This window comes from Chelonoidis abingdonii, chromosome 15 (assembly GCF_003597395.2).
Source record: "Chelonoidis abingdonii isolate Lonesome George chromosome 15, CheloAbing_2.0, whole genome shotgun sequence".
In the NCBI taxonomy this organism is placed as follows: domain Eukaryota; kingdom Metazoa; phylum Chordata; order Testudines; family Testudinidae; genus Chelonoidis; species Chelonoidis abingdonii.
Genome location: NC_133783.1, coordinates 26,612,222 through 26,637,591, shown reverse-complemented (window position 1 = coordinate 26,637,591; position 25,370 = coordinate 26,612,222). Strand labels below are relative to the sequence as shown.

Here is a 25,370-nt window from a genome sequence, read left to right as displayed (position 1 = left end):
TTTAAACTAAACTTTCTGGGACCATTGTTTTCTAGTTAGAGAAATAATCCGTTACAAAACTGTGCCAATCTTGGGTACTACTCTCATGTTGAAAAATGTGGAACATTCAAACTTAAAGCCTAGACATCGCAGAATTCAGTGGTGGATGCTGCATGAGGCATGTTTTGAGGTTGAAAGTTCATCTCTTGTATTCCAGGCATTGTGAGTGTCACAGAAGTCTTAGAGTCTAGAAATAAAAGGGTATATAATTACTACCCAGTCTTCTGCTCCCTTGTTAGCAACTGGCATGAGAAAAGCTTAATTCAGTCTTTGGAGACTCTGTTTTTGAGGAGTAGGCTGGGGGCAATGATTCAGCCACTTTACCCAGGGGACAAAATGGGGTGAGAACAGGGCAGATTAAGGGATTCCCTGACTTTGTTTGAATCGGTAAGGTCTGAGATGCTTTGAGCTTTTATTGCAAAATAAAAATAAGAACTAGTAGTAAAACACTTGCCCAGATTGACACAGACAGTACTCAATAAATCCTCCTTGGCCTGGAGTCACCATAATATAGTCTATGGCAATGACCTAGTGCTTCTAATGCTGGGGCATTGCAACTGAAACTTTCCCAATTATGGCTCACTGTATAGTAGCTGAATGCTCAGGGTTTAGCTGATCGCCATATTTTGGGGTCAGGAAGGAATTTTCCTCCAGGGCAGATTGGCAGAGGCCCTGGAGGTTTTTCACCTTCCTCTGCAGCATGGGGCATGGGTCGCTTGCTGGTGGAAAACCACAATTTGAAGACTTCAATAACTCAGACATAGGTTAGGGGTTGTATAGAAGTGGATGGGTAGGGTTCTGTGGCCTGCTTTGTGCAGGAGGTCAGACTAGATGATCATATTGGTCCCTTCTGACCTATGAGTTTATGTGCAGTAGCAACAAGCAGTTTGCTTAGGGTGTTGCCGTGACATCATATGGCAGAAACAGATCTTGTGGAAATAGAAGTGGATGGGTAGGGTTCTGTGGCCTGCTTTGTGCAGGAGGTCAGACTAGATGATCATATTGGTCCCTTCTGACCTATGAGTTTATGTGCAGTAGCAACAAGCAGTTTGCTTAGGGTGTTGCCGTGACATCATATGGCAGAAACAGATCTTGTGGAAATGGAGCAGAATGGGACGCTGACTAAAATGGGACGGAAGTAAATTACTTGACAATGGTACAGTGTGTTGATTGGAGAAGAGAGGCCCTAGAACAGTCTTGGCCGAAAGTCGTATTTTTGGATGACCAAAAACGTGGGAGTATGTTCATATGACTTGTGATTATGGTGTGGCCGATGGGTCTGCGTTCTGGAACAGAGTGAAAAACACAGATCAATTATTCTTTCAATGTAGAAGGTTTAGCTAATGCAGTTAATAAGTTAGAGATTTTTCAGATTTTAAGGTAAGGTTTCCTTCATGGTTTTTCCCCTTCCTCCCCTCCCCCCATGGTTACAACTTCTACTCAGTGTGTTCCTTATTGATGATTTAACTCTAAAGTGCATTCCAGATATACAGTATATTGTTGTACGTCTTTGACATACATGCTGTTCAGCTTCCAGCACTTGCTATGTCGAGTATCAAGGAGCTGAAAGATGCTACAGGAAATAGCTTTACTTATCTAACCAGCTGCTCTTGTTGCTCCCCAGAAACTGGAGTATTGCTTCTAGGAAAAAATGTACCAGTCATTCACTCCCTCATCTCTAAGAAGGAACTGAAGTATCTCCTTTTTATTAGTGTTAGAGATCTTCCCCCTCTTCGCCAGCACAGAAATACTTTTTTGCTGTAAAACGCCACAGTGGAAACTGATTGGATGAAGTGCATGGCTTGTGTGGAAATTTTTTTCCTTCTGTAGGTTTCTGAATGGTCGGATTAATGTGATGCAATATTTACTTGTAATGCAACTATTCTGATTGGTTCGCTTCACAGCTGAGGCGAGCCACCATTTCAAACCCCGTAACGGGAGTCTTGGAGACGGCACATTACAGAATTAGCAAAAGGTAAGAGACTTCATACACCAAACATTCTGGGCCTGTAATGAGTGCTTGTTCTCTGCTCATACAGGGAAATAGGGGTGGTCTAAAAAGATACTTCTAACTTTCTAGACCATCTCTTTAATATGTACAAATATTGTAACAGGCTGTTACTGCTGAGTTTCTCAGTCTTTTCCTCTAACTAGAAGTTCTGTTTTTGCCATTTTAGCTATTATTCCTTTTCTTAAATAGTATTTGCACAGGTGCATAGAATGTGCACAGGTGCAAAAACTCTGTGGCGGTTACCTTATATTTGCTTTCCCCCACCACATATGCCAACAAAAATGTCATTGTTCTCCTTGCTAAATCAGGCAGACTCTGAGAATCCCTTGCATCCAGAAGTGGAGTCACATTATCCTGTATAACAGTTCCATTGGCATGCAGAAATATTTGTTCATTAGTCATATAAAATATTATTGTCCAGGATAATCTGTCTTCCTCCTATCTGTTGGTTTTTTTGCTGCCTCCTAACTCAAACTTTGAAGAGAACAGTATTTTCTTCTTTACAGCCTTCCAAGTTCTCTCCACTTTGCTAAAAAGCACTGCAGATTTGTGAACTTGAGTTTTTTTTTTTGAAGGAAGTTTGATGATGTCTTCGCACTTGCACCTCCTAAAAAGACACCTTTAGGAGCTGCCTAGTAAAGGTCTAGTCCTCCATTAGCTGTTCTGTTTTCCCTCACAAAAATCCTGTTTTTCAGTATTTAACTAAAACAAAAAAAGAACATTAAACTTCTGGATATGGAGGAATTTTCTTTGAAACTCAGCACTATAAACTATTTGCAGAAAGTCTCTAGTGTAAAAAAAAAAAAAAAGAAAAGAAAAAAGTGAAAGGACATTCTAACCAAATTTGTTCACCCAATTCTTGATTTTGGAAATGGCAGCTGCAGATACTGTCTCCCTTCTATATATTGCTGCTGATCTGAGAGCATTGCATACTATCCAGACCAATCGGAAACCCTTCCAATCACCTGTGGCTTGGCAAAAAGAAGCCTACTACCAGAGTAAGCCCTTGTCCTTTCTCTTTTTGTAGCTGAGCCGGGCTACTGTACATGACCCTGAGACTGGGAAACTGACCACAGCACATTACAGAGTCTCTAAGAGGTAAGGGGAATGTGTTCCAAAGGTATATCTAACACCTAGGAAATCTGTTCTGTGGCTAGCCTATTAAATCTTCTAGTTGCAAATCTGGGATGGGGAAAGAGTATATATATTTTTCTTGTGCTCATTTCTATCTAGAAGAGATGAGGTGGCCTAAAAATTAACTGGCACATGTTGGTGCAAATAGACTACTTAAACAGGAAGTTTTAAAGCATTCCTGCTACCTAAAAGGAAAGCTGCTGCTGCTTTTCTGTCTACATGGTCCTGAATAACACAACTAGCATACCAAAAAAACTGTTAAAATAATGTGAAGAGTCCCACCTAAGGAAAGCACTTGTCACTTATTTGTGCCATTGTACCAATATATGTTGTGTTTTAAAATTAAGCACTTGAGTTTTTTGTTATAAATAGCAACAACAGCATGAGTTAGAGAGCTTGAGAACTTTAGTTCAAAAATTCCTTGTTGGTTTAACACAAACCAGTTGCGCATTTACTCTGCTAGTTGATTTAATATGAAATCCAACATTCACTGGAAAATATTAGATCCACATGTTTGTTTGATTAAATAGTCTCATTTGTTCAAAAAAAGATAATCAGAGGGTTTTTGTCAATAGTTTTAACCTCAAAATTTGAACAGTGGTTTTTAAAAGGGGGTAAAAATGAATTGGGTTTACAGAGACAAAATTTCCAAAATATCCCCACCCCTAGCCCCCAAGAAAATCATTAGCTCTTAGTTAGTTATGTAAACAATGAGCTTAGAACCCTTATGAACAAGAAGCCTACTACAAATTACATTAGAAAGTATGAAGTCTTAAATACTAGATTACTAGAAATTCTGTTCCAAAAGGATTGGTAGTAAGTAGACTTGTTGAGGAAATCTCCTCCTATTAGGGCTTTTTGACTGAGCTGGTTTGGATTCCAGATAAATCCTTACTACTGAAAACCAGAAACTCTGCTCTATTAACCTTTTTTTTTTTAAATGGATGTCTCCTTCCCCACTCCAAACATTACAGGCATTCTTTCCTAGTCATTGCCCTTCTAAATTACAGCATTCCTTTATGAGGAGACTACTGTTCAGCAGTACGTGGCAGACTGTAAATGGGGGGATGTCGCCAGCTGCATGAAGAAGCATGTCAAGCCTTGCTGTATGCAGTACAAGAATATATGCAGCTAGTCTGACTCAGCTTTTAAGGAAACTAGTGGTTTTTGAGGCAGCCAGTTAGAATCCGTAGCATATGAGATTAGTGTTTCCTCTTCAGAAATATCAGCCTCTGCTTTTATTTTAATCACTGCTCTTTCACTAAAGAGAGAGTATTTAGACCATCCTTAGTATGTAAAAATGTTGGGAAGGTGATATTTTTATCTCTCTCATGGCAAAACCAATGACTAGGTTATATTTAACCTTTTAAGAAATGACTAGAAATGCTAGGTAGGGGGAGTAAATGTAATTGCCATTTTAACTGTTCATTTGTAATAAGGTCAAACATCCATTTCCCAATTTTTTAAATATTCAAGTTGAGAAAATGTCAAATATCCACCAGTGTGGATTTCAAACGCTTCATAAAATATTTTGTGTAAAATACAGTGTGGCAGAATATTTCTAATCCAGGTGTACAGACCATGTTCTATTCATGGATTTCCATGAACAGCTTGTGAAGGGGAGTGGCTTAATGTTATGTTCTGATGATGGCAGCAATGATAACTAGATCTCTCTACCTTTTGGCTGTTTGAAGTGGTACAAAGAAGACTTCAAGTCCTATATTAGCTTCCCTATGATTACCTCTTAAAGTAAAATGGAAAAATGCTTGTGGGTTTTGCCAGTAAAAGGGGTTTCGAAAGAGAATTATTTTCCACCAGAGGAAAAAACTCCTCTTAATGTGGATGATAGTCTTTTCAGATGTAAGGTTACCTGTCTGTGACATTCACTTAAAGCATAATGATACTTCAAATGAGTGAGATTATTTTCTGGCCAGTAGAAGTCGAAGGAAAAGTTACACTGAAAGGCAGGGCCTGGCATGCATTTCACATGAGCTACTCTGATCATTAATTTCATACTTAAATAGTTCATCTAGTTGAGCACAGTTTTCTAACTGATTACTAATCCTGTAGTGAAACTACCAGTGGAAGAATGTCTTTAGAGTTGTGTGAGAGAAGGCTGGTGATGCAAGAGAAATGAAGTTTTTCAAGTGGAGGATTTCTGTCCCTGTAGAGCAGCACTCACTGTAGATACCTACCTTAGCTGCTTTGATAGTGAGCCCTGCAAGAGGTAGAGAACAGCTCCCTTAAACTATTATAATAATAATAATAATTTTTTTAAAAATCTCCACGGTGAACAAAAGTTGAGACCAGTAGCAAAAATGGATGATACAGCTGGGCTCATATCCCTGAAGGGCAGGTAGACAAGTCCTGCTGGAAGTTGCTGTTCTGAAGGAACCTCTTCATACGCCTGATAAAAGCCAATGGAGCCTACTAGAGCAGCAGTTTTCAAACTAGGGTCAGGACTGCAAAGTAGGTCATGATCCTATTTTAATAGGGTCACCAGGGTCAGCATAGACCTTGCTAGGATCTGGGGCTGAAGCCTGAGCTTTGCCCCGACCTAGGGCAGAGGAGCTCGTGCCTCATCTCCCTCCACCCCAGGTGGAGGGAACTCCCCCTCCTCCCAGTTGTGTAGTAAATTTGCTGTCGGAAGTGGGTCGGGGTGCAATGAAATTTTGAGAACTACCAGAGGCCAGTTGCTGCTGGAAAATCGATCGAGAGCTAGTAATACGCAAATCCTTCTGAACTGTGATGGGAACTGAGGAAGGTAGACTCAGTGATGCTTATGGGTGACAACCTGTGCCAAAATATCTTGCTAGAAGTCACTACTCATTCTACCAAGTAGCTTTCACTGCCAAGTTACTCTTCCAAAGTACAGTAGACCCTCGCTAGAACGCGCGTCTATATAGCGCAAATTCACTTATAGCGTGGGACTGTGCATGGATCCCAAATTTAATTACCTTCATTGGAATCCATGGTAACATAGTCCTCATGTTAACGCAGACCTGCACATGGATCCAAAACCCTGCGTTCTAGCAAGGGTCCAGTGTATGTATGATGCTGTTTTACCAGAAATAGGACTGATGCTTCATAGTCTTTCTTCACAAAAGTTTGTTTTATCTGCATCACAAGATACAAGCTTCCTTCTGTTCTGTCACACAGCTGTGGTCAGGAAACAACTTCCAGACTCGGAAACCTGTCTCAGTTCTGGCAAATACTAAAATGCAATATCATTCTCCAATACCACCGCCCCTTCTATCTTAGCCTCCCCTTACCATAGTGTATAAATAAATACTTGAGTGCCTCACATTCTAATTTATTTATCCTCCTACCACTTGTTTTAAGTAGGCAGGTTCTGTTTTCCCCATTTTACCAGTGGGGTACTGAAACAGACTAATTGAGTTGCCCATGGCCACACAGCAAGTTTGTGCTGGAGCAGAGCATTGAACTTGAGTTGAATCCCAGGCTAGTGTCCTAACCACTACACCACCTGTCTTCTCTATAGTACTTGGAGAGTGTGAAAGCTACTTAATAGAGTTGAATAGTGACTTCTAGCAAGCTTGAAGTTTTGAGTTCGGTGTGATGGCTTAGCCTGATAGTAAGAAAATCATCTTATTGTGATGGTTTGTGCATTATGTATCAGTTACAGTGCCTTTCTGAGGACAGTGTTGCATGTTCTGGGGTTTTAATTTTCAATATGCAGTTTATAATTGGCTGTTGTGGGAAATGCTTCATATGCACACATTCCTGTTCCTTTCCTCCTTGCTCATTCTAAACAGAATGAGGATAGACTGCTTTTAACACTTTCTTATGCTAACAAGTGTTCTACCATATTTTTATGAATACTCCCAGTGTGCTGAAGTCCTCATTTTGAGATGGACTGCATTTACATGCTGTTCTGTGCATGGTGACTATTTAAACAGATTTCATGCTTGCCCTTGGAGATTCTGTAACCTGTGTCAGTACCATGTGTTGTAGGAACGTGTTTTGCTGCTTCTCTTGATGTGGGGCGTTCTGGGGCTTTTAAAAGAACAGGTATGTAGAAATATGCTGATGTTAGTAGGTGAAAAGTTGTTAATAACCCTTTGAACCAACACACATACTGATTTGCCGGTTCACAGATTGATCTTTGGGTACTGGTGTTCAAGTGGTGCTGGCTTCTAGTTTCCCACTGCTTCTATAAGTGTCTAGACTTTCCATTGCAAAGATGATCCAGGGAGCTAGCTGTGCGGCTAGGAGGAGTTACCACATAAGTGTTGTAAACACCAACCAGATTCAGGGACCAAAGTCACCAGTGTTTTGTGTTGTCAGTGAGAGAGGACTGTCTGGTGAAGAAAAAGAAGAGGAAAAGATGGCTGGGTAGCATGTGCAAAGAGGAAGAGAAAAGGGACTAGAAAAAAAGGCATGTTGCTGGAGATGCATCAGGAGTGTTATATGTTCATGAGGGGTAAGGGAAATGGTCCAATAGACGGGCTCAGTTGTGATGACACGAAGTTTGAACCTCATTGCACTGACTCAGTAATACTCAAGTTAAATCGTTACCTTTGGATACAGTTGCCATTTTTACATTGCTTGACTTTCAAGAATGAACATAATAAACAGGATTCATCTCCTCCATACCTGCAAAATGGTACATTGGCGTGCTTGGAATATGGAGGTAGTCCCTTTGCTATAGTTCTCTAGTGCCTTTCCTCCTCTTTCATGGGAACACATGATTACAGGGGAAATTAAAGCAGTTGTTCAAACAGGGCTTTGATTGAGATGGGTTGACAACCCAACCCAGTCCCTCCTACCTCACTTTTCTTTTTGTGTGTGTGGAGGCATTCATCTTGTTCTCTAGAATTTCCACTTTCATTTTAAACATCTCTAGTCCTTATAGTTGCAGAGAAAACATTGAAAATGTGAAACCAAACATCAGTGCAGTATATCTGTAAAAAATAGGTCTGAGGGATGTGAATTGCCCTATTTATTTCATTGCCTGATAATGGGAAACTTGTCAGTGAAGTTTTATTTAAATTTATTTATATTAAAGGTTATTAAAAGCAAGTAAGAAATGAGGAAAGGCGTGGAAATCACAAATCTGTATAACCTGAGAGGATAGCATTTGGGAGAGTTGAGTTACAATCACCAAGGTACTGTATACGCTGAGCCAAAAATAGAGATAAGGGTCCATGTTTAAACATGGTTTGGCTGCATAAGTTCCTACCATGGATTTGCTGTTCAGAATAGACAGGGCAAAACTTGTATTTGTAAGCTTGTTCAAAATTATTGTTAGAAACGGACATAAAAAATGGAATATAAATTTTAGTCCTGTCCTCTTCAGCTGTCCAAATAGTATTGGAAAGTAACTTACCTAGTTTAAAAAATTTAAATATGGTTCCTTTTGATCACTTCCTAACCCATTATAGAAACTAGGGGCCTTATTCAAGACTGGTGATATCACAATGTTACAAATGTCCTCTCTGGTAAGAGAAGCTTCACAAATGTGGGACCTGGCAATGCCAGTAATTATATTATTAGCCTAAATAACTGTCTCTAAATAAGATGGCTATAAGTCTTTATGCACTTTTTAGAAGTTATAAAACTCTGAATGTTCCACGTATAACACAAGCTTATAGTATGTTACTAGCAAATCATTTCCTTTTTTAATTTAGTGCCTGGTTGTCTGGATATGAAAGCCCTGTGGTATCTCGCATTAACAGGAGGATACAGGACCTAACAGGACTAGATGTTTCCACAGCAGAGGAACTACAGGTGTGTAAATAAAGATATCAGTAACTAGTCACACCAGACTTTGGTTTGAATGAAATGGACTTTTAAATGTATTGTACAGTAGAGAGACACAGGTAATCTTCAGACAGCTGCTTTGGGGGATATATGCAGAGGCTTATTTGGTGTGCACTCAACTCCTTCAAGTGTTACTGAAAGTCAGGTCTAATCAATATGGGAAGAACATCAATGCCTTGATACTTAAGTTGAATAACTGAGCCAAATTCAGTCTTGGTGTAAACGGGATCCAATTTAGTTTTCAGTGGAGCAGCGCCTGCTTACCCCAGGGCAGAATTTGACTTGTAGAACCTGTAGGGAAGTAGAGAAGAGTTGAGATTTCTGCTCTTTAAAATGAGTGAGGTTTTTTGTTTAGAAATTTCTTTATTGCCACCAATAAGACTAGGTTTTTCTGATGGTAGCTCAAATTTTCATGGGAATGGTATCTAGAGAAATACTGGTTTTGACTGATATTTAAGGGAAGAGGTTGTTTTCTCTGAATCCATCTCAAGATTAGAAAGTCTCAGAGAATCTGATTTGAGGACTTTATCCTTAATTCATCAGCATGGTTAGAACATGAGGAAGATTGTGATTGCATGTGTATATTTTAAGTTCATTAAATAAATTCACCGGTTGCAATAGGCTGTGTCTGAGGGATTTGGGGTCTTAATTTATCAATGTGGAAGCATCATATCTTAACATTTACTGCCATTCACATTGAGTGTAACACAGTTGCAAAAAAGCAAACATAATTCTGGGCTGCATTAGCAGGCATGTTGTAAGCAACACACAAGAAATAATTTTTCCACTCCATGCTGATTAGGCCTCAGCTGGAGTATTGTATCTAGTATGGGTGCCACATTTCAGGAAAGATGTGGACAAACTGGAGAAAGTCTAAAGAAGAGCAACAAAAAATGATTAAAGGTCTAGCAAACAATGACCTATGAGAGAAGGTTGAAAAAACTGAGTTTTAGTCTGGTGAAGAGAAGACTGGGGGAGTACATAAGTTTTCAAGTACATAAAAGATGATTACAAGGAGGAAAACTGTTTTCTTTAACCTCGGAGGATAGAACAAGAAACAATGGGCTAAAGTTGCAGCAAGGGCAGTTTATGTTGGACATTAGGAAAAACTTCTAACTGACAGGCTGATTAAGCACTGGAATAAATTGCCTAGGAAAGTTGTGAAATCTCGATCATGGTCTAACCTGCTCTTAAAAATCTCCAAACACCTGTCAAGGATGATCTAGATAATACTTAGTCCTTCCTTAAGTGCAAGGGACTGGACTAGAAGACCACTCGAGGTCCCTTCCAGTCTACAAGTCTATGATTTAAGACGTAGAAAGTGGGACTGCTGATTATGAAACCAGGCTTGCAATGCTAAACAAAGTTCACATGAGGATAAAAATGCCCAGGCATCCAGCTCAGAATAGAGGGCTCTTTAGAGCTGGGGTGGGCAAACTACAGCCCACGGGCCACATCCAGCCCACCAGCCGATTTTAATCTGACCCTCAAGCTCCCACTGGGGAGCAGGGTGTGGGGCTTGCCCTGCTCCCTCACTCCAGCCGGGGACCAGGGTTGGGGGTCACTTTGCGCATGTGTGCCACAGCTACTAGAAGCAGCAGCATGTCCCCCCACAGACTCCTATGTTTAGGGGCAGCCAGGGGGCTCTATGCGCTGGACTGTGGCCAATGGGCACTGCAGGGGCAGCGCCTCCGGATGGGGCAGCGCGGAGAGCCACTGTCCATGCCTACCCATAGGAGCCAGAGTGGGGACGTGATGCTGCTTTTGGGAGCTGCTTGAGGTAAGTGCTGCCTGCATCCCCAACCCCCTGCCCCAGCCCTGATTCCCCCTTCCGTCCTCTGAACCCCCATAGTCCCTGCCTAAAGCACTTTCCTGCACTCCCATCCCAGACCCTGTACCCCCAGGCAAAGCACTCACTCCCTCTGCCCAGAGTCACCACCTGCACCCTGAATTCCTCATTTCTGGCCCCACCCCAGAGGTGCCCCTTCCCCCTCCAGACCCCTTGGTCCCAAACTGAAACATCCTCCTACACTCCAAATCCCTTGTTCCCAACCCCACCCCAGAGCCTGCACCCCTCCTGTATCCCAACCCCAATTTTGTGAGCATTCATGGCCCACCATACAATTTCCATGCCCATATGCGGCCCTCAGGCCAAAAAGCTTGCCCACCCATGCTTTAGAGTGTTGTGTAGGAGAAAGTGGCAGATGGAAGTCAGCAATATGGTTGACAAAATGAAAAATGTAGTCAGGCTGGTGACTAATATCCAGAACTGAGCTTAGTTTTGATTGGAGGGAGAGCGTTCCTGTTAAAGGATGGGAAAGTGATTTGGAGTAACACACAAGGATGCTTTCAGAACAATTTTGCAAGTCTTAAAATAGTAATTAGCATCTATAAACTTTAATCTATGACTTGGATAAAGGACTTCTTGGTATAAAACAGATAACCATTACAGGAGGGGAACATTACTCAAAACGACTGATAGACTAGAGACAAGAAGGGACAGATAGTCACTTTTTTTGATACTACCACTCTTGCATTTCTCCAGAGCTGCAGAAACTATCTTTGTTGATACACTGTGCAATGCTCAAGTATTTGAAGGCATGATGGCTCTAGCTGTGCTGATAGGAAAGTGATAGCGGTGGAGTGAAATATTAGAGCTCTCACTTCAAGAACAGACTCTGCTGCAGGAATTGTGAAATCCTAACTCATAAATAGTCTTGGATTTACTGCTGCTGCTGCTGCTGAGCTAATCTAACACTGCATGAAGGATTAATTGCCTGATTTTTTTCTAAGATGCCAGGCATCCCAACTCACAGGAGTCTGATAGCTGAAGATCCTGGGCATCTTTAAAAAATCGTACTTGACCTGACCACCTTCAGACTTTTTGTAATATACATTCTGTCTGTGTATAAATAAAATTTAAAGTGTCTATATGACTTAAGGTGGTAGAAGAAAGAACAGGAGTACTTGTGGCACCGTAGAGACTAACAAATTTATTTGAGCTTAAGCTTTCCTGGGCTACAGCTCACTTCTTTGGATGCATAGAATGGAACACACAGACAGAAGATATTTATACATACAGAGAACATGAAAAGGTGGAAGTACGCATACCAACTGTAAGAGTCCAATCAATTGAGATGAGCTGTCATCAGCAAGAGGAAAAAAAACCTTTGAAGTGATAATCGAGATGACCCATAGAAGGTGTGAGGAGAACTTAACACGGGGAAGTAGATTCAATTAGTGTAATGACCCAACCAGTCCCAGTCTCTGTTTAGGCCTGAGTTAATTGTGTCTAATTTGCATATTCGAGTTCAGCAGTATCTCTTTGGAGTCTGTTTTTGAAGTTTTTTTGTTGCAAAATTGCCGCCTTCAGGTCTGTCTCAGTGGTTAGAGAGGTTGAAGTGTTCTCCCACTGGTTTTTGAATGTTATGATTTCTGATGTCAGATTTGTGTCCATTTATTCTTTTGTATAGAAACTGTTTGGTTTAATTCAGGGTAACAGAGAATGAAGACATTTGGCTGCCTCTTTCTAGGGCAGCGTTTTCTCAAATGTAGCCACTGTATGAGGCCACCAGGGGCTTTTCTTGTGGCTCTTCTCCCCCCTCTGCTGCCTCCTCCAGCCCTGGGCTTTGGCAGGCTCACCACTTAGCACTCCTGGCCCCCACTGCCTTCTCTGGCCTCCCAGCAGTGGGCTCCATCCCCTGGCTGTGGGATTGGGGCTTGGGCCTCAGAGATCCAACCCTGGCCATGCAGTGGCAGGTATCTACCCAGGCGCCCCCCCCCCCCCCGATAACTTCTGGCTCCCCATCCAGGGGTTAATTTGTCCCCATGCTTCCTGGGGCTGAGTAAGTCTGCTATGAAAGGTGGTGTTTGTATGTTAATGTCACTTTTCACAGCAGACTGAGTAGCTAGCTAGCTGGGAGGCTGTGAAACGTAATATTAAGATACAAATACCACTTTTCACAGCAGTAGACTTACTAGCAAGCAAGTCTTTTTACTTGCTCTTTACACCCAAAAAATATAAGAACTTGCAAAGCACCTTATTTGTGTTTCTATTCTGTTTAGGTCCAGTAAAGAATAGAGAAGTGTGTACTGTGTTTTATTATTGAGTCTTCAAAAAAAAAACAACAAAAAACCCAACAACCCCATCATAAATAAATTACAATCATTTGGAGGGGGTGTGTGTGTGTGTGTATATATATATATGTGTATATATATATAATATAAAATATAATATTTTTTCCTAAATTTAATTCAGTATTTTAGGAAAAATTGTTAGTTGCCACCCGCAAGAGTTGGTGGCTGCACTCTGGGGCCACCAAAAAACTTGTGAGAACCCGTATTTTAGGATTTGAAATGCTATCATGAGAGAGTCTGTAGATAGCTGTAGAAATGATCACGAGGCTCAAAACTCAAAGCTAAACTCCTGGTTGTATTCTCACGAGTAGTCTGATTGAAATCAATGGAATTATTAATAAGTAGGTTGAATAGAATTTAACCCTTTTGTTATTTGATAGTATGCCCTACGGGGGAGGGACTTATTTGCTATGACTTTGAAGTTTTTAAGTGTACATGCTGGAGTCAAATATTCATTCGCTCTCCTCGAGATAGTATACTGCTTTATTAGATATTTGTGCTTCTCCTTTCACTATAGGTAGCCAACTACGGCGTAGGAGGCCAGTACGAGCCTCATTTTGATTTTGGAAGGGTAAGTTTCTCTATTTTTCTGCCTTCGTGGCTTTCTACTTCACATGCACTGTGTTTCTCTTTTTCAGGTGGCAAATTATGGAGTGGGAGGACAGTATGAACCCCACTTTGACTTTGCACGGGCAAGTAAAGAGGTGGAGGGGTGAAAATGACCTACTGGAGCCTAGGCCTGTTGACTGTGGCACAATATATTTTCTTTAATTTATGTTAAATTTCATAGCCTATCAACTCTTCTAATCCATGTTAATGGATAAAGCCCTCTAAACCACCAACCGAACAGGAGTTATAAAGCAGTAAGGTCTCCTTTCAAACTGTAAAACAGTCTTTTATTCAAAGAGGTGACTAATTCTTTCAGAATGAAGGTATTAACGTCATTTGGGAGATGGATAAGGTATGACTGGCTCAGCAAACTGTAATAATGAAAAGTTAATATAATAGTCCTTGGTCAGTGGTACAAATCCAACCAAAGTCTGCAGTGAATCAGTTATTACTATCTGATGTCTGTTTTGGTGGCATATGGAAAATAATGTAGTGGCCTCAATCAGCAGGGTTTCCACTCTCACAAATTATCACAATTTGCACCCCCTTACATAGCTTTTTCAGAGAGGCGAGGCACTGAATGGACCTGGAGACATAATTACCTTCTCTCTTCTAGAGAGTCCCTGCAGGTCAGGATTGTCTGGACCGCATGGTGAAGTATGCATTGCTATTGCCTATGCTATACCTTTACTGTGGAGAGAGAATTTAATTTCCCAGAGCTGTGAGTTTTAGCACCTTTCACTAGCACTAAATTCTCGTAAATCAATCTGCTGCTTTTTCTGGTTTATAAATTGGGCAATTAATTTTTTGCCCAAAGAAAGAAATTAAGAGATGACAAAAGCCTTATGTTCCAACCCCTCCCACGCTCTACTTTTGTTTACTTGCTTATTTGATGAACAACTTGAATTTCCTCACTTCTCCCTACCCCAACTGACTTTCACATGAGTGGAAATAATGCCATTTCAGATGGTTGTTTAATGGGCATTTTATGTGTGATTAACACTTTTAGATTAACATTGTCTTGTGAACCAAAACCAACAAATATGAAAAGTCCTGTCAAAGTCATTGAAAATCATTAACAGTTTGTTTTCAAATGCATGAATTAATTTCTAAAAAGAATGAACATCAGTGCACAACAATATATAGTGTTATTGGGGGGGATGCATTGGAGACTTCCCACAGATGAATACGTAACAGTAATTAGTCTCAACCAGAAGGAAGTAGTTTCCTGGCCCACAGTGTGGATGGTTTATCTTGTGCTTCAAGGGATACATATGGACAGTTATAAAAAAATGTTCTATAAGGCAGCTCTTTGGTATAGCAGTCCCATTGTGGCATATGAAGGGAGGAAGTCAGATTATTTATTTTTTTAAAAAAGTTGGTTTCTAGCTAAGTCCAATATTAAATCAGTAGTGTGGGCCAAGCTTCTTGATTGACTGAACTTCAGTAATTGAGTTAAAATTCGGGCCGTCAAGCGATTAAAAAATAATCGTGATTAATCATGCAATTAATCCTGCTGTTAAACAATAGAATACCATTTATTTAAATATTTTTGGATGTTTTCTACATTTTCAAATATTGATTTCAGTTATAACAGAATACAAAGTGTACAGTGCTCACTTTATATTTTTTGCAATGTAAAAAAATACTATTTTTAATTCACTCAATACAAGTACTGTAGTGCAATCAATCATGAAAGTTGAACATACAAATGTAGAATTATGTACAAAAAACTGCATTCAAAAATAAAAAAAGTAGTGACTACAAGGCCACTCCGAGCAATTGGCTGAACAAAAAGGAGGACAGACAAACAAACAAGTTTGTTTACATTTGCAGAAGATCATGCCTGCTTCTTGTTTACAGTGTCACCTGAAAGTGAGAACAAGTGTTCACATGGCACTGTTGTAGCTGGTGTTGCAAGATATATTAAATGCCAGATACGATAAAGATTCAGATGTCCCTTGATGCTTCAACCACCATTCCAGAGGACATGCGTCCATGCTGATGACAGGTTCTTTTTGATAAGTCGAAAGCAATGCAGACCAATGCATGTTCATTTTCATCAGAGTCAGATGCCACCAGCAGAAGATTGATTTTCTTTTTTGATGGTCTGGGTTCTGTAGTTTCTGCATCAGAATGTTGCTCTTTTAAGACTTCTGAAAGCAGGCTCCGTGCCTCATCCCTCTCAGATGTTGGAATCTTTGGAAGATATTGGTATCTTCTTAGCATTGTACCAGATTTGCAGTGAAAGTGTTCTTAAAACAAACATGTGCTGGGTCATCCTCGGAGACTGCCATAACATGAAATATATGGCAGAATAAAGCAGAGGAGGAGACATACAATTCTTCCCCTGAAGAGTTCAGTCACAAATCTGATTAGTGCATTAATTTTTTTTTAGTAAGCATCATTGGCATGGAAGCATGTCCTCTGGAACAGTGGCCAAAGCATAAAAAGGCATAAATCTTACCACATCTGGCACATAAATATCTTGCGACACCAGCTACAACAGTGCTATGTGAATGCCTGTTCTCACTTTCAGGTTACATTGTAATTAAGTGGACAGCATTATCTCCTGTAAATGTAAACAAACTTGTTTCTCCTAGTGATTGGCTGAACAAGAAGTAGGACTGAGTGGACTTGTAGGCTCTAAAATTTGACATTGTTTTAATGCAGTTATGTAACACACATCTACATTTGTAAGTTTCACTTTCATGATAGAGATACTACTGTACTTGTATGAGGTGAATTGAAAAATAGTATTTTATCATTTTTACAGTGCAAATATTTGTAATAAGTGAGCACTGAACACTTCATTCTGTAATAATTACACTGATATATTTGAAAATGAAGAAAACGTCCAAAATATGTAATAAATTTCAATTGGTTGTTTAACAGTGCAATTAATCACAATTAATTTGCGATAAATTGACAGCCCTAGTTAGAATTGGTTCTAACTGGAGTAGTCTAAAGGTCCTGCCACAAGCCTGGCTCTTGCTGAGGTATCTGTTCTTGCCACTCTCAAGCTGTAATAAAAGAATGACTTGCTCCAAAGGGAGCCATCTCCAGTGCTCCTTGTATAGGGGGAGAATTGCTGCTCCAGGTGTATTTTAGAGAGTGCACACCTGCCTCCATACACACAGAGGCTTGGATCTTTGTATAATACATCTCGGAATACCCATTGTATGCATTAATGCATGGTCAGATTTTATCAGCAGCTTCAGCAATTAGAGCCAGACATCTTGCTTCTGAGACATTGCAGCTGTAATACTAAGAATTGGATAATTCAGTATCTAAGATGTATAAAATGTGAAAGTCAAGAAAGCCAAATAGCACTGGCAGCAACATCATGGCACAAGGGCAAATACAGTAACTAGCAGGTATAGTCCCTGCCAAAGGGTCACTTGTGCACTAGTACAGAGAATGGGGGCAGAAAAGGGAAAAGCAGATGGAAAAAGGGAGAAGGCTAAAAATCAAGGGGGGGGAGGGAGCCAAAATAAAAAAGTAAGGCTGCAGCATGTATTAAAGGCAGCCAACAAGGTACAACCCCAAGAAAGTCTTGACCTCAGCCTGCTTCTCACTCAACTGAGGTAGTGAAGAGCAGATTTCCCTTGTGTAAACTGATATGCTTGTCAGTAACAAGAGGACAAGTACTTAAGGCCTAGATTAGGAAGGGATTTATATATTAATTTTAAGACAGGGGCATTTTCAACTTGTCGTGTGGGCTGCAACCTTTTAATTTCAGTAGCTTCAGCAGAGGAAAAATATTTAACAAATAAACCAATACATACATTTTCCTCACTCTGTGTCCTGAGCTATATTTGATTTTTTTTTCTGCATGAATTCGTTTGCTGGCACTGCAGCTGTCTGTCCACTGGTGTGCAAATTACGTGATCAAAATAATGAGCATTTTATTAAATCTGTTTTGCTTTCTTTCACAGAAAGATGAGCCAGATGCTTTTAAAGAATTGGGAACAGGCAACAGAATTGCTACTTGGTTGTTTTATGTAAGTGAGACATTTTTAGCCATGTCATTACAAACTGTTTCTGCCAAAAAAACAGTTTTTATTTCTGCATATTTAGCTTAGCGTTTCAGTGATTTCAGTAATTCCGATTCATGTAATCTGCAAATAAAGGCAGCTAATAATTGCTCAGTGGTAAATAAGAGTACCTTTTAAAAAACAAATTCAGTAAACTTAGTCTCAAAGTTCTTTTCTTTAGGTGCTTGAGGCTTTTTTTTTAAATCTAAAAGGTAGTCAACAGGTATGACACTCCTGCGGATACCCAAGGTTATGAAGCTCTTCACTACCCCCTACCCTTCATGTAAGGAAGCCTTGTCTGTGCGTAGCAGGAGTCAGCTCTGCAACTCCCAAACCAGAGTAACACAAGCATTTCCATTTAGGCTTTGCTGGTTCAACTGTTACTTTGTATGTTAGCAGTAAGCACACTCTCTAACCCTCAAGCCTTCGAAGCATCTCCCTGGAGTGTTCACTCCCTATTCCGCTGGACACCCACTATTTACAGATTTGGTGAGCCAAAAGAAATAGACAGAGTCCTGTGGCACCTTATAGACTAACAGACGTATTGGAGCATAAGCTTTTGTGGGTGAAGACTCACTTCATCAGACGCGTCTGATGGAAATTTCCAGAGGCAGGTATCAATACACAGGCAAGAATCAATCTAGAGATAACTAACCTCATTATCAACAAGAGGTCCCAACAGGCACATGTATACACTATGCACTGGAGATTGGAAATTTCTAGGAAGTTTTGTCTGTTGGTCCAGGCCTCTCCTTGTGCTCCACATTGAAGATAAGGGGTGGTGCAGATCAGCCACCAGCTCCCTCTTACCCAGCACTTGGCCTGAGTCAGAAATCTCTGTCCAAATCCATCTTTGCAGAATCTGTAAATATATATTTGTACATAGTTAAAGTATTCTTAGAATTTATAGTCTAGTTAGCATAGCGTAGTTTCTTTCTGCCTTGTGGAGCTTCTCCCTGCAGAGAAGGAGTATACTCAGTTCTTAAATCCCAAGACTGTCTCGTACCCCAGCTCCTTCTCAGTCAGTGTTGAACATCAGCATTGCCTTTAGAGGTTCATCACCACCAAGTGCAGCGTTTGTCATGAACCTGAGGCACGAGAGCACTGTCTGAGGAAATACCATATGGAGAAGCCCATAAGATCCCAGTCACATCCAGGTCAGGGAGCCCCCCCTTCCAGTGGTGTCAGACTGCAGGCAAAGACCCTATGAGCACAAATTCTAGAGCAGAGGCTATAACAGCACTAAACCCAAAAAAAACACTGCCTCAGGCCTCTTAGCAGAGTAAGGGGCATTCTTATGGGCATAAGAGATCCCCTTCTAGATCTGCCGTCAAATGAGAATAACCCTCTCCAACTAGGTCCAAGTCAGGTAAGTCCTTGCCTACAGGTCCTGGGTGTTTGATCCTTCTTCCTTCACAGCATTCCCCTCTTGGATGGAAAATTTAGGTGGATCTGTCAGTCCTAGCTCCAGCTCATAGAACAAATGATCAGCATCTACCAGGATGGACTGGGAACTTGACTTTGGACTCCCCTTCAATAGCACTGACATTCCAGCAGGGATTAACCAACCTCCATTCCCTCAGGTGCATCAGTCCTGAACTCCAGCATGGACTGAAACTTTTACCTTGCCAGAGGATAGCTGTGCCTTACCCTACCCACAACATCCTTTCCTGTCAGGCCTGGTCCTTCTCAGACATTTCAGCATCGGAAGAAACCACCCGGAGGTTTCTCTCCTACCCTTTCCATAAGCTGGAACATTTTTCTACCAGTAGACTGCCAGTAGATGATGAACCTACTTTCTCGTCCACTGAGTCAGTCTCCTCCTAGGGAGGCTAACCTAACAGAACCTCTAAGAGGTCTTGGAGCAGTCATCATTCAAGATAAAACTGCCCACAGAACTGCATTAATGGGATATTGACCCCCCACAGGATCCATACACCAAACAGCCCAGATCTGTGCACAAAAACCTACCAGCACTACTCTCCTAGCTGATACCAACTGACTGAGTACACGGAGGAAGAAATCAAACTAGAGGTTTGGTACTGATAGTCCCAAAAGGCGAGTCATCATCCTCCCCCAAGGAGGCAGTCGCTCCATTATTGCCATATCAATTGATGGCCATAGCCAATATCAGGTGTTTTTGCAGGGGGTGGTGACTGAGCTCCAGCTCTCTTGATGAGGTCCATGACACACATCCTAAACTCCTTGACATCTTACAACCCATAGGCCTTTCTTGGTGTCCCTCTCAGTGAACAAGGCCATTTTGGAACCTGCTAGGGCATTGTGAGAGACCCTGTGACCCCATCCCAGGGAGGCTGAAAGAGCAGACTTCCTCTTTACCCACCCAGAGGGTAACTCCCTAGTGGTGCAGGCACTCACAGTGAGATTAAGATTGCAGCAGCTCAGGACAGCTTTAACAGGTAAAGGTTCTAAACGCCTTGACCTTCTGGAAAGGATTTTCACCAACCAGCCTCCAAGTCAGAATTTGCTAACTACCATGTCCTGCTTCCTCAGGAGGACAGGACTCAATTCCCAGATGACATTAAGGAAATCAAACTGGTGCCTGAGACCTCCTTCTAAGCACCAGTGGAGGGGGGTGATCCCATGTTTAGAGCTGTTGCTAAAGCAATGGTTATGATACTTGAATCATGCCTTCGCTCTTCAGGGTTCCACAGGGAGGTCCAGAATATCATTGAGGATTTTCCTTTACAGTCTAACTCTTCAACAGGAAAGCTGATGAGTCATTGCACTTGTTGAAGGACTCTGGACAATTCTCCACTCCCTGAGCATTTATATCCCAGCCTCAAAGAGAGAATACCACAAGCGGGGTTATAAACCCGGACATGCCTCTTGGCCATTTTACCACCAGCACGTTTACAAGCTGCCATCCAGTGCTACAGTGGATATACTGCTTCCTCCGCCTCAACTGTTGCCGCTCTCTCGCACTCCACCACCCAGGGGTTTCTTTGGTGGGGCACTCTGGTGTTAGCAAGGAATAGCATGGCATCACTAGAGCTACACAGACTTTTGGTGGTTGCCTTGCCTACAACTTCATAATTCCAATGAGAGGAGACTTCATTCTCATGACATCAGATGGGCTTTTAGCATTCTATCTGCAAAGAACAAAACCAATTAGGAAGTCATCAAGGTTACTTGTTGTAATAATGCTTTTCCTTGCAATCACTCTGTCTGCTCACGCTCTCTCAGCTGGTGCATATTCCTCCTTCAGATGGGGGAAAGCCTATTCCACTAGACCACAAGCAACCTCAACAGCATCTTTTTATAAAAGTACCTATACTACACATCTGTAGAGCGCATCCGTACTTTCGTGAAACTTTATGCCTTACTATTGGCCTCTTTTGCAGATGCAGCTGTTGGGACAGTAGTTTTACAGTCATCTATACAAACTGCATCTTCTCACCCTCCCTCTGTTTGAATAGTGCTTACCAATTATCCAATGTGGAATACACACAGGTACCAGTACTTGAAGAAATGATGGTTACTTATCTGTAACCTGCAGGTTCTTTGAAGTTTGGAGTCCCTATGTGTATTCTGCCTGCCCTCCTTCCCCCTCTGCTTCCAATCTTCCTTGATTCACAGTAAGAAAAAGAACTGGAAAGGTGCTGGTTTGCACTGTCCTTCATATCCTCAGTTTGGAGCATGAGGAGACCCAAGTGTGCAGGTGCAGAACAATGGACATTACTTGCTAAGAAATTTCCAATCTAGGTGAATGGAGTACACACATCCATGTGTGGAATACAGATAGGGACCTCACACGTCAAAGAATCTCTAGCTACAGATAAGTTAACTCCATTTTTCTAGCTGCCACGGTATTTGTACTCTGCTCATCATCAAGGCATCTGAAAGCCTTAGAAATTCTGGAACAGGAATGGCTACGAATTTTCTGTTTAATGCAAGAGGGCCATAGCAAATGCAAATTTACAGCTAGTCACAGAAATTGTGCCCTTAATGTGGAGTCAGAAATGAAGGTTTTCCGTAACTTAATATTTTAGTGATGGGTTTTTTGGAAAGCACTGGGTAAAAACTGCTCTTATTTTCTCTCCTTTACAGATGAGTGATGTATCAGCAGGGGGAGCTACTGTATTCCCTGAAGTAGGAGCTAGTGTTTGGCCTAAAAAGGTAAGATGAGTTTTAATGCATCTTAGATGTTACTCTCCCACTTTCCCTCCGTTAACATCTAGCTATGAGGAACTGTATATTTGGATGTTTACATGTAAAATGAAAACTTCAAAATGAATTGATTGAAGAAATCCTGCAAACACTTAAGCAGTGCCACTTATTTCAGTGGAGCTTCCTCTGCAAGTAAATTTACACATGCACCTCTACCTCACGATAATGTCGTCCTTGGGAGCCAAAAAATCTTACCGTGTTATAGGTGAAATGGTGTTATATTGAACTTGCTTTGATCCACCGGAGTGCGGAGCCTTGCCCCCCTGGAGCACTGCTATATCGTGTTGTATCTGAATTCGTGTTGTATCGGGTGGCATTATATTGAGGTAGCAGTGTATTTTCAGGTCAAATCTAGCTGTACTTGTGCAGTGTTTCAGTTTTTGCTGTTGTGCATGATTATGAAGTTTTAACATGTATTGAATCATAGACTACTGAAGCCAATAGGTCCAAAACATAAAACTTAACCTTACATGTAATTTGGGTCAGACTCTATTTGGAGGGGAAACCCAGACTAGCCAAGCAGTGCACAGAATAACTCATTTTTAGAAAATGATGGTGGCTCTTAAGGATCTCTTTGGGTTCTCTGATCTGTTGGGAGAGAGTTGGATTCAACCTGGCTATACTACCACACACATCAGGGTCATGCCCTTCCAAGCCTGGACAAAATAGTGTGGTGGGGGCCAGCTGGGAGGGATAGGGTTGTTCAGTGACGCTGAGCTGGCGGGGCAGGGGGAGATATGGCCAAGATTGATAGGCCACTTGGCTTGCATTCTAATGTTCAGTTGCCACAATGACCACTCACTCCTACCAACAAGTTTTCTTTGTCTAAAAGAAACCAACACCCCCTCCCTCAAATAACTAGGAAATCAAAATGGCAACAAAATTAACACAATTCAGATTTCCCAATGACAGCTAGCGCCTTTCCAGAACATCAAGTTCAGCAAAACTCAAACTTCAGGAAATACAGAGTTAAGGTAAATGCCCACATAACCTTACCTCTGCTCCCTTGGAACTGACAGTATCACTGGGAACTATCCATGTGCACTGCAGCTGCATTCAAGGTGTGTTTTTAACTGTACTAAATGGTTTTAATGGCAGAGGCAGCAGGGGGGGTAGCGATTTGTTTGTGAGCTGAGAAGTGAGTTTGAGAAGTGTCACAGAACTCTGAGTATGAGAAGTTCAGGATTTGCACTCCACCTCCTATGTGTGAGGAAGGGAAAACAAACAGCATGTATACCATGAGGAGCCACTATGGATCATTTTATTACAAAATTGTGTAGGTTGTCGCAGGAGCAAGTTTCAGGAGGGGAAGAGGGGGGTCTTGCCACAAGAATTGTCAATGGTGAGGTGGGATATGAGAACAGTTTGTAGATGGGTAAGGCAAAGTATAGGTTTAGGTGGTATCCTGTGAGTAAGTGTGAAACAGCTGTTAAATTTTACAAGTGTGGTGTGCTGTCAGGAGAGTAGAGTGAGTGAGTGTTGGGCAGGTACAGGACACTCCTTTAATTTACAGTGAAAAGACAGTATGTGAGTTATGGGGCATTGTTCAAAGAGGGCAGTGTTAAGGTTATGTGGATGGTTTACCTTAACTCTGCATTCTTCTTCGAGTGATTGCTCATATCCATTCCAGTTAGGTGTGCGCGCGCCGCGTGCACGTTCGTCGGAAGATTTTTACCCTAGCAACACTCGGTGGGTCGGCAGGGCGCCCCCTGGAGTGGTGCCGCTATGGTGCCGGATAACCTGCAAAATGGTACATTGGCGTGCTTGGAATATGGAGGTAGTCCCTTTGCTATAGTTCTCTAGTGCCTTTCCTCCTCTTTCATGGGAACACATGATTACAGGGGAAATTAAAGCAGTTGTTCAAACAGGGCTTTGATTGAGATGGGTTGACAACCCAACCCAGTCCCTCCTACCTCACTTTTCTTTTTGTGTGTGTGGAGGCATTCATCTTGTTCTCTAGAATTTCCACTTTCATTTTAAACATCTCTAGTCCTTATAGTTGCAGAGAAAACATTGAAAATGTGAAACCAAACATCAGTGCAGTATATCTGTAAAAAATAGGTCTGAGGGATGTGAATTGCCCTATTTATTTCATTGCCTGATAATGGGAAACTTGTCAGTGAAGTTTTATTTAAATTTATTTATATTAAAGGTTATTAAAAGCAAGTAAGAAATGAGGAAAGGCGTGGAAATCACAAATCTGTATAACCTGAGAGGATAGCATTTGGGAGAGTTGAGTTACAATCACCAAGGTACTGTATACGCTGAGCCAAAAATAGAGATAAGGGTCCATGTTTAAACATGGTTTGGCTGCATAAGTTCCTACCATGGATTTGCTGTTCAGAATAGACAGGGCAAAACTTGTATTTGTAAGCTTGTTCAAAATTATTGTTAGAAACGGACATAAAAAATGGAATATAAATTTTAGTCCTGTCCTCTTCAGCTGTCCAAATAGTATTGGAAAGTAACTTACCTAGTTTAAAAAATTTAAATATGGTTCCTTTTGATCACTTCCTAACCCATTATAGAAACTAGGGGCCTTATTCAAGACTGGTGATATCACAATGTTACAAATGTCCTCTCTGGTAAGAGAAGCTTCACAAATGTGGGACCTGGCAATGCCAGTAATTATATTATTAGCCTAAATAACTGTCTCTAAATAAGATGGCTATAAGTCTTTATGCACTTTTTAGAAGTTATAAAACTCTGAATGTTCCACGTATAACACAAGCTTATAGTATGTTACTAGCAAATCATTTCCTTTTTTAATTTAGTGCCTGGTTGTCTGGATATGAAAGCCCTGTGGTATCTCGCATTAACAGGAGGATACAGGACCTAACAGGACTAGATGTTTCCACAGCAGAGGAACTACAGGTGTGTAAATAAAGATATCAGTAACTAGTCACACCAGACTTTGGTTTGAATGAAATGGACTTTTAAATGTATTGTACAGTAGAGAGACACAGGTAATCTTCAGACAGCTGCTTTGGGGGATATATGCAGAGGCTTATTTGGTGTGCACTCAACTCCTTCAAGTGTTACTGAAAGTCAGGTCTAATCAATATGGGAAGAACATCAATGCCTTGATACTTAAGTTGAATAACTGAGCCAAATTCAGTCTTGGTGTAAACGGGATCCAATTTAGTTTTCAGTGGAGCAGCGCCTGCTTACCCCAGGGCAGAATTTGACTTGTAGAACCTGTAGGGAAGTAGAGAAGAGTTGAGATTTCTGCTCTTTAAAATGAGTGAGGTTTTTTGTTTAGAAATTTCTTTATTGCCACCAATAAGACTAGGTTTTTCTGATGGTAGCTCAAATTTTCATGGGAATGGTATCTAGAGAAATACTGGTTTTGACTGATATTTAAGGGAAGAGGTTGTTTTCTCTGAATCCATCTCAAGATTAGAAAGTCTCAGAGAATCTGATTTGAG

The 25,370-nt window shown here is 41.1% G+C and overlaps 1 protein-coding gene across 8 annotated transcripts in view; it reads left to right on the top strand.

Annotated features, from left to right (window-relative positions):
* P4HA1 (prolyl 4-hydroxylase subunit alpha 1) overlaps nucleotides 1-25,370 on the top strand; it is a 71,086-nt gene that overhangs the window by 34,765 nt on the left and 10,951 nt on the right. For 3 of the 8 annotated variants that reach the window (XM_032765857.2, XM_032765853.2, XM_075072632.1), the window contains 5 exons: nucleotides 3,078-3,148; nucleotides 8,836-8,935; nucleotides 13,623-13,676; nucleotides 17,653-17,718; nucleotides 21,823-21,891. In XM_032765857.2, coding sequence (XP_032621748.1) covers nucleotides 3,078-3,148; nucleotides 8,836-8,935; nucleotides 13,623-13,676; nucleotides 17,653-17,718; nucleotides 21,823-21,891 — 360 coding nt within the window. Of the gene's footprint in view, nucleotides 1-1,943; nucleotides 2,015-3,077; nucleotides 3,149-8,835; nucleotides 8,936-13,622; nucleotides 13,677-13,743; nucleotides 13,798-17,652; nucleotides 17,719-21,822; nucleotides 21,892-25,370 lie in introns of all 8 variants that reach the window. The other 5 variants (XM_032765856.2, XM_075072630.1, XM_075072631.1 and 2 more) reach the window with 3 other exon arrangements.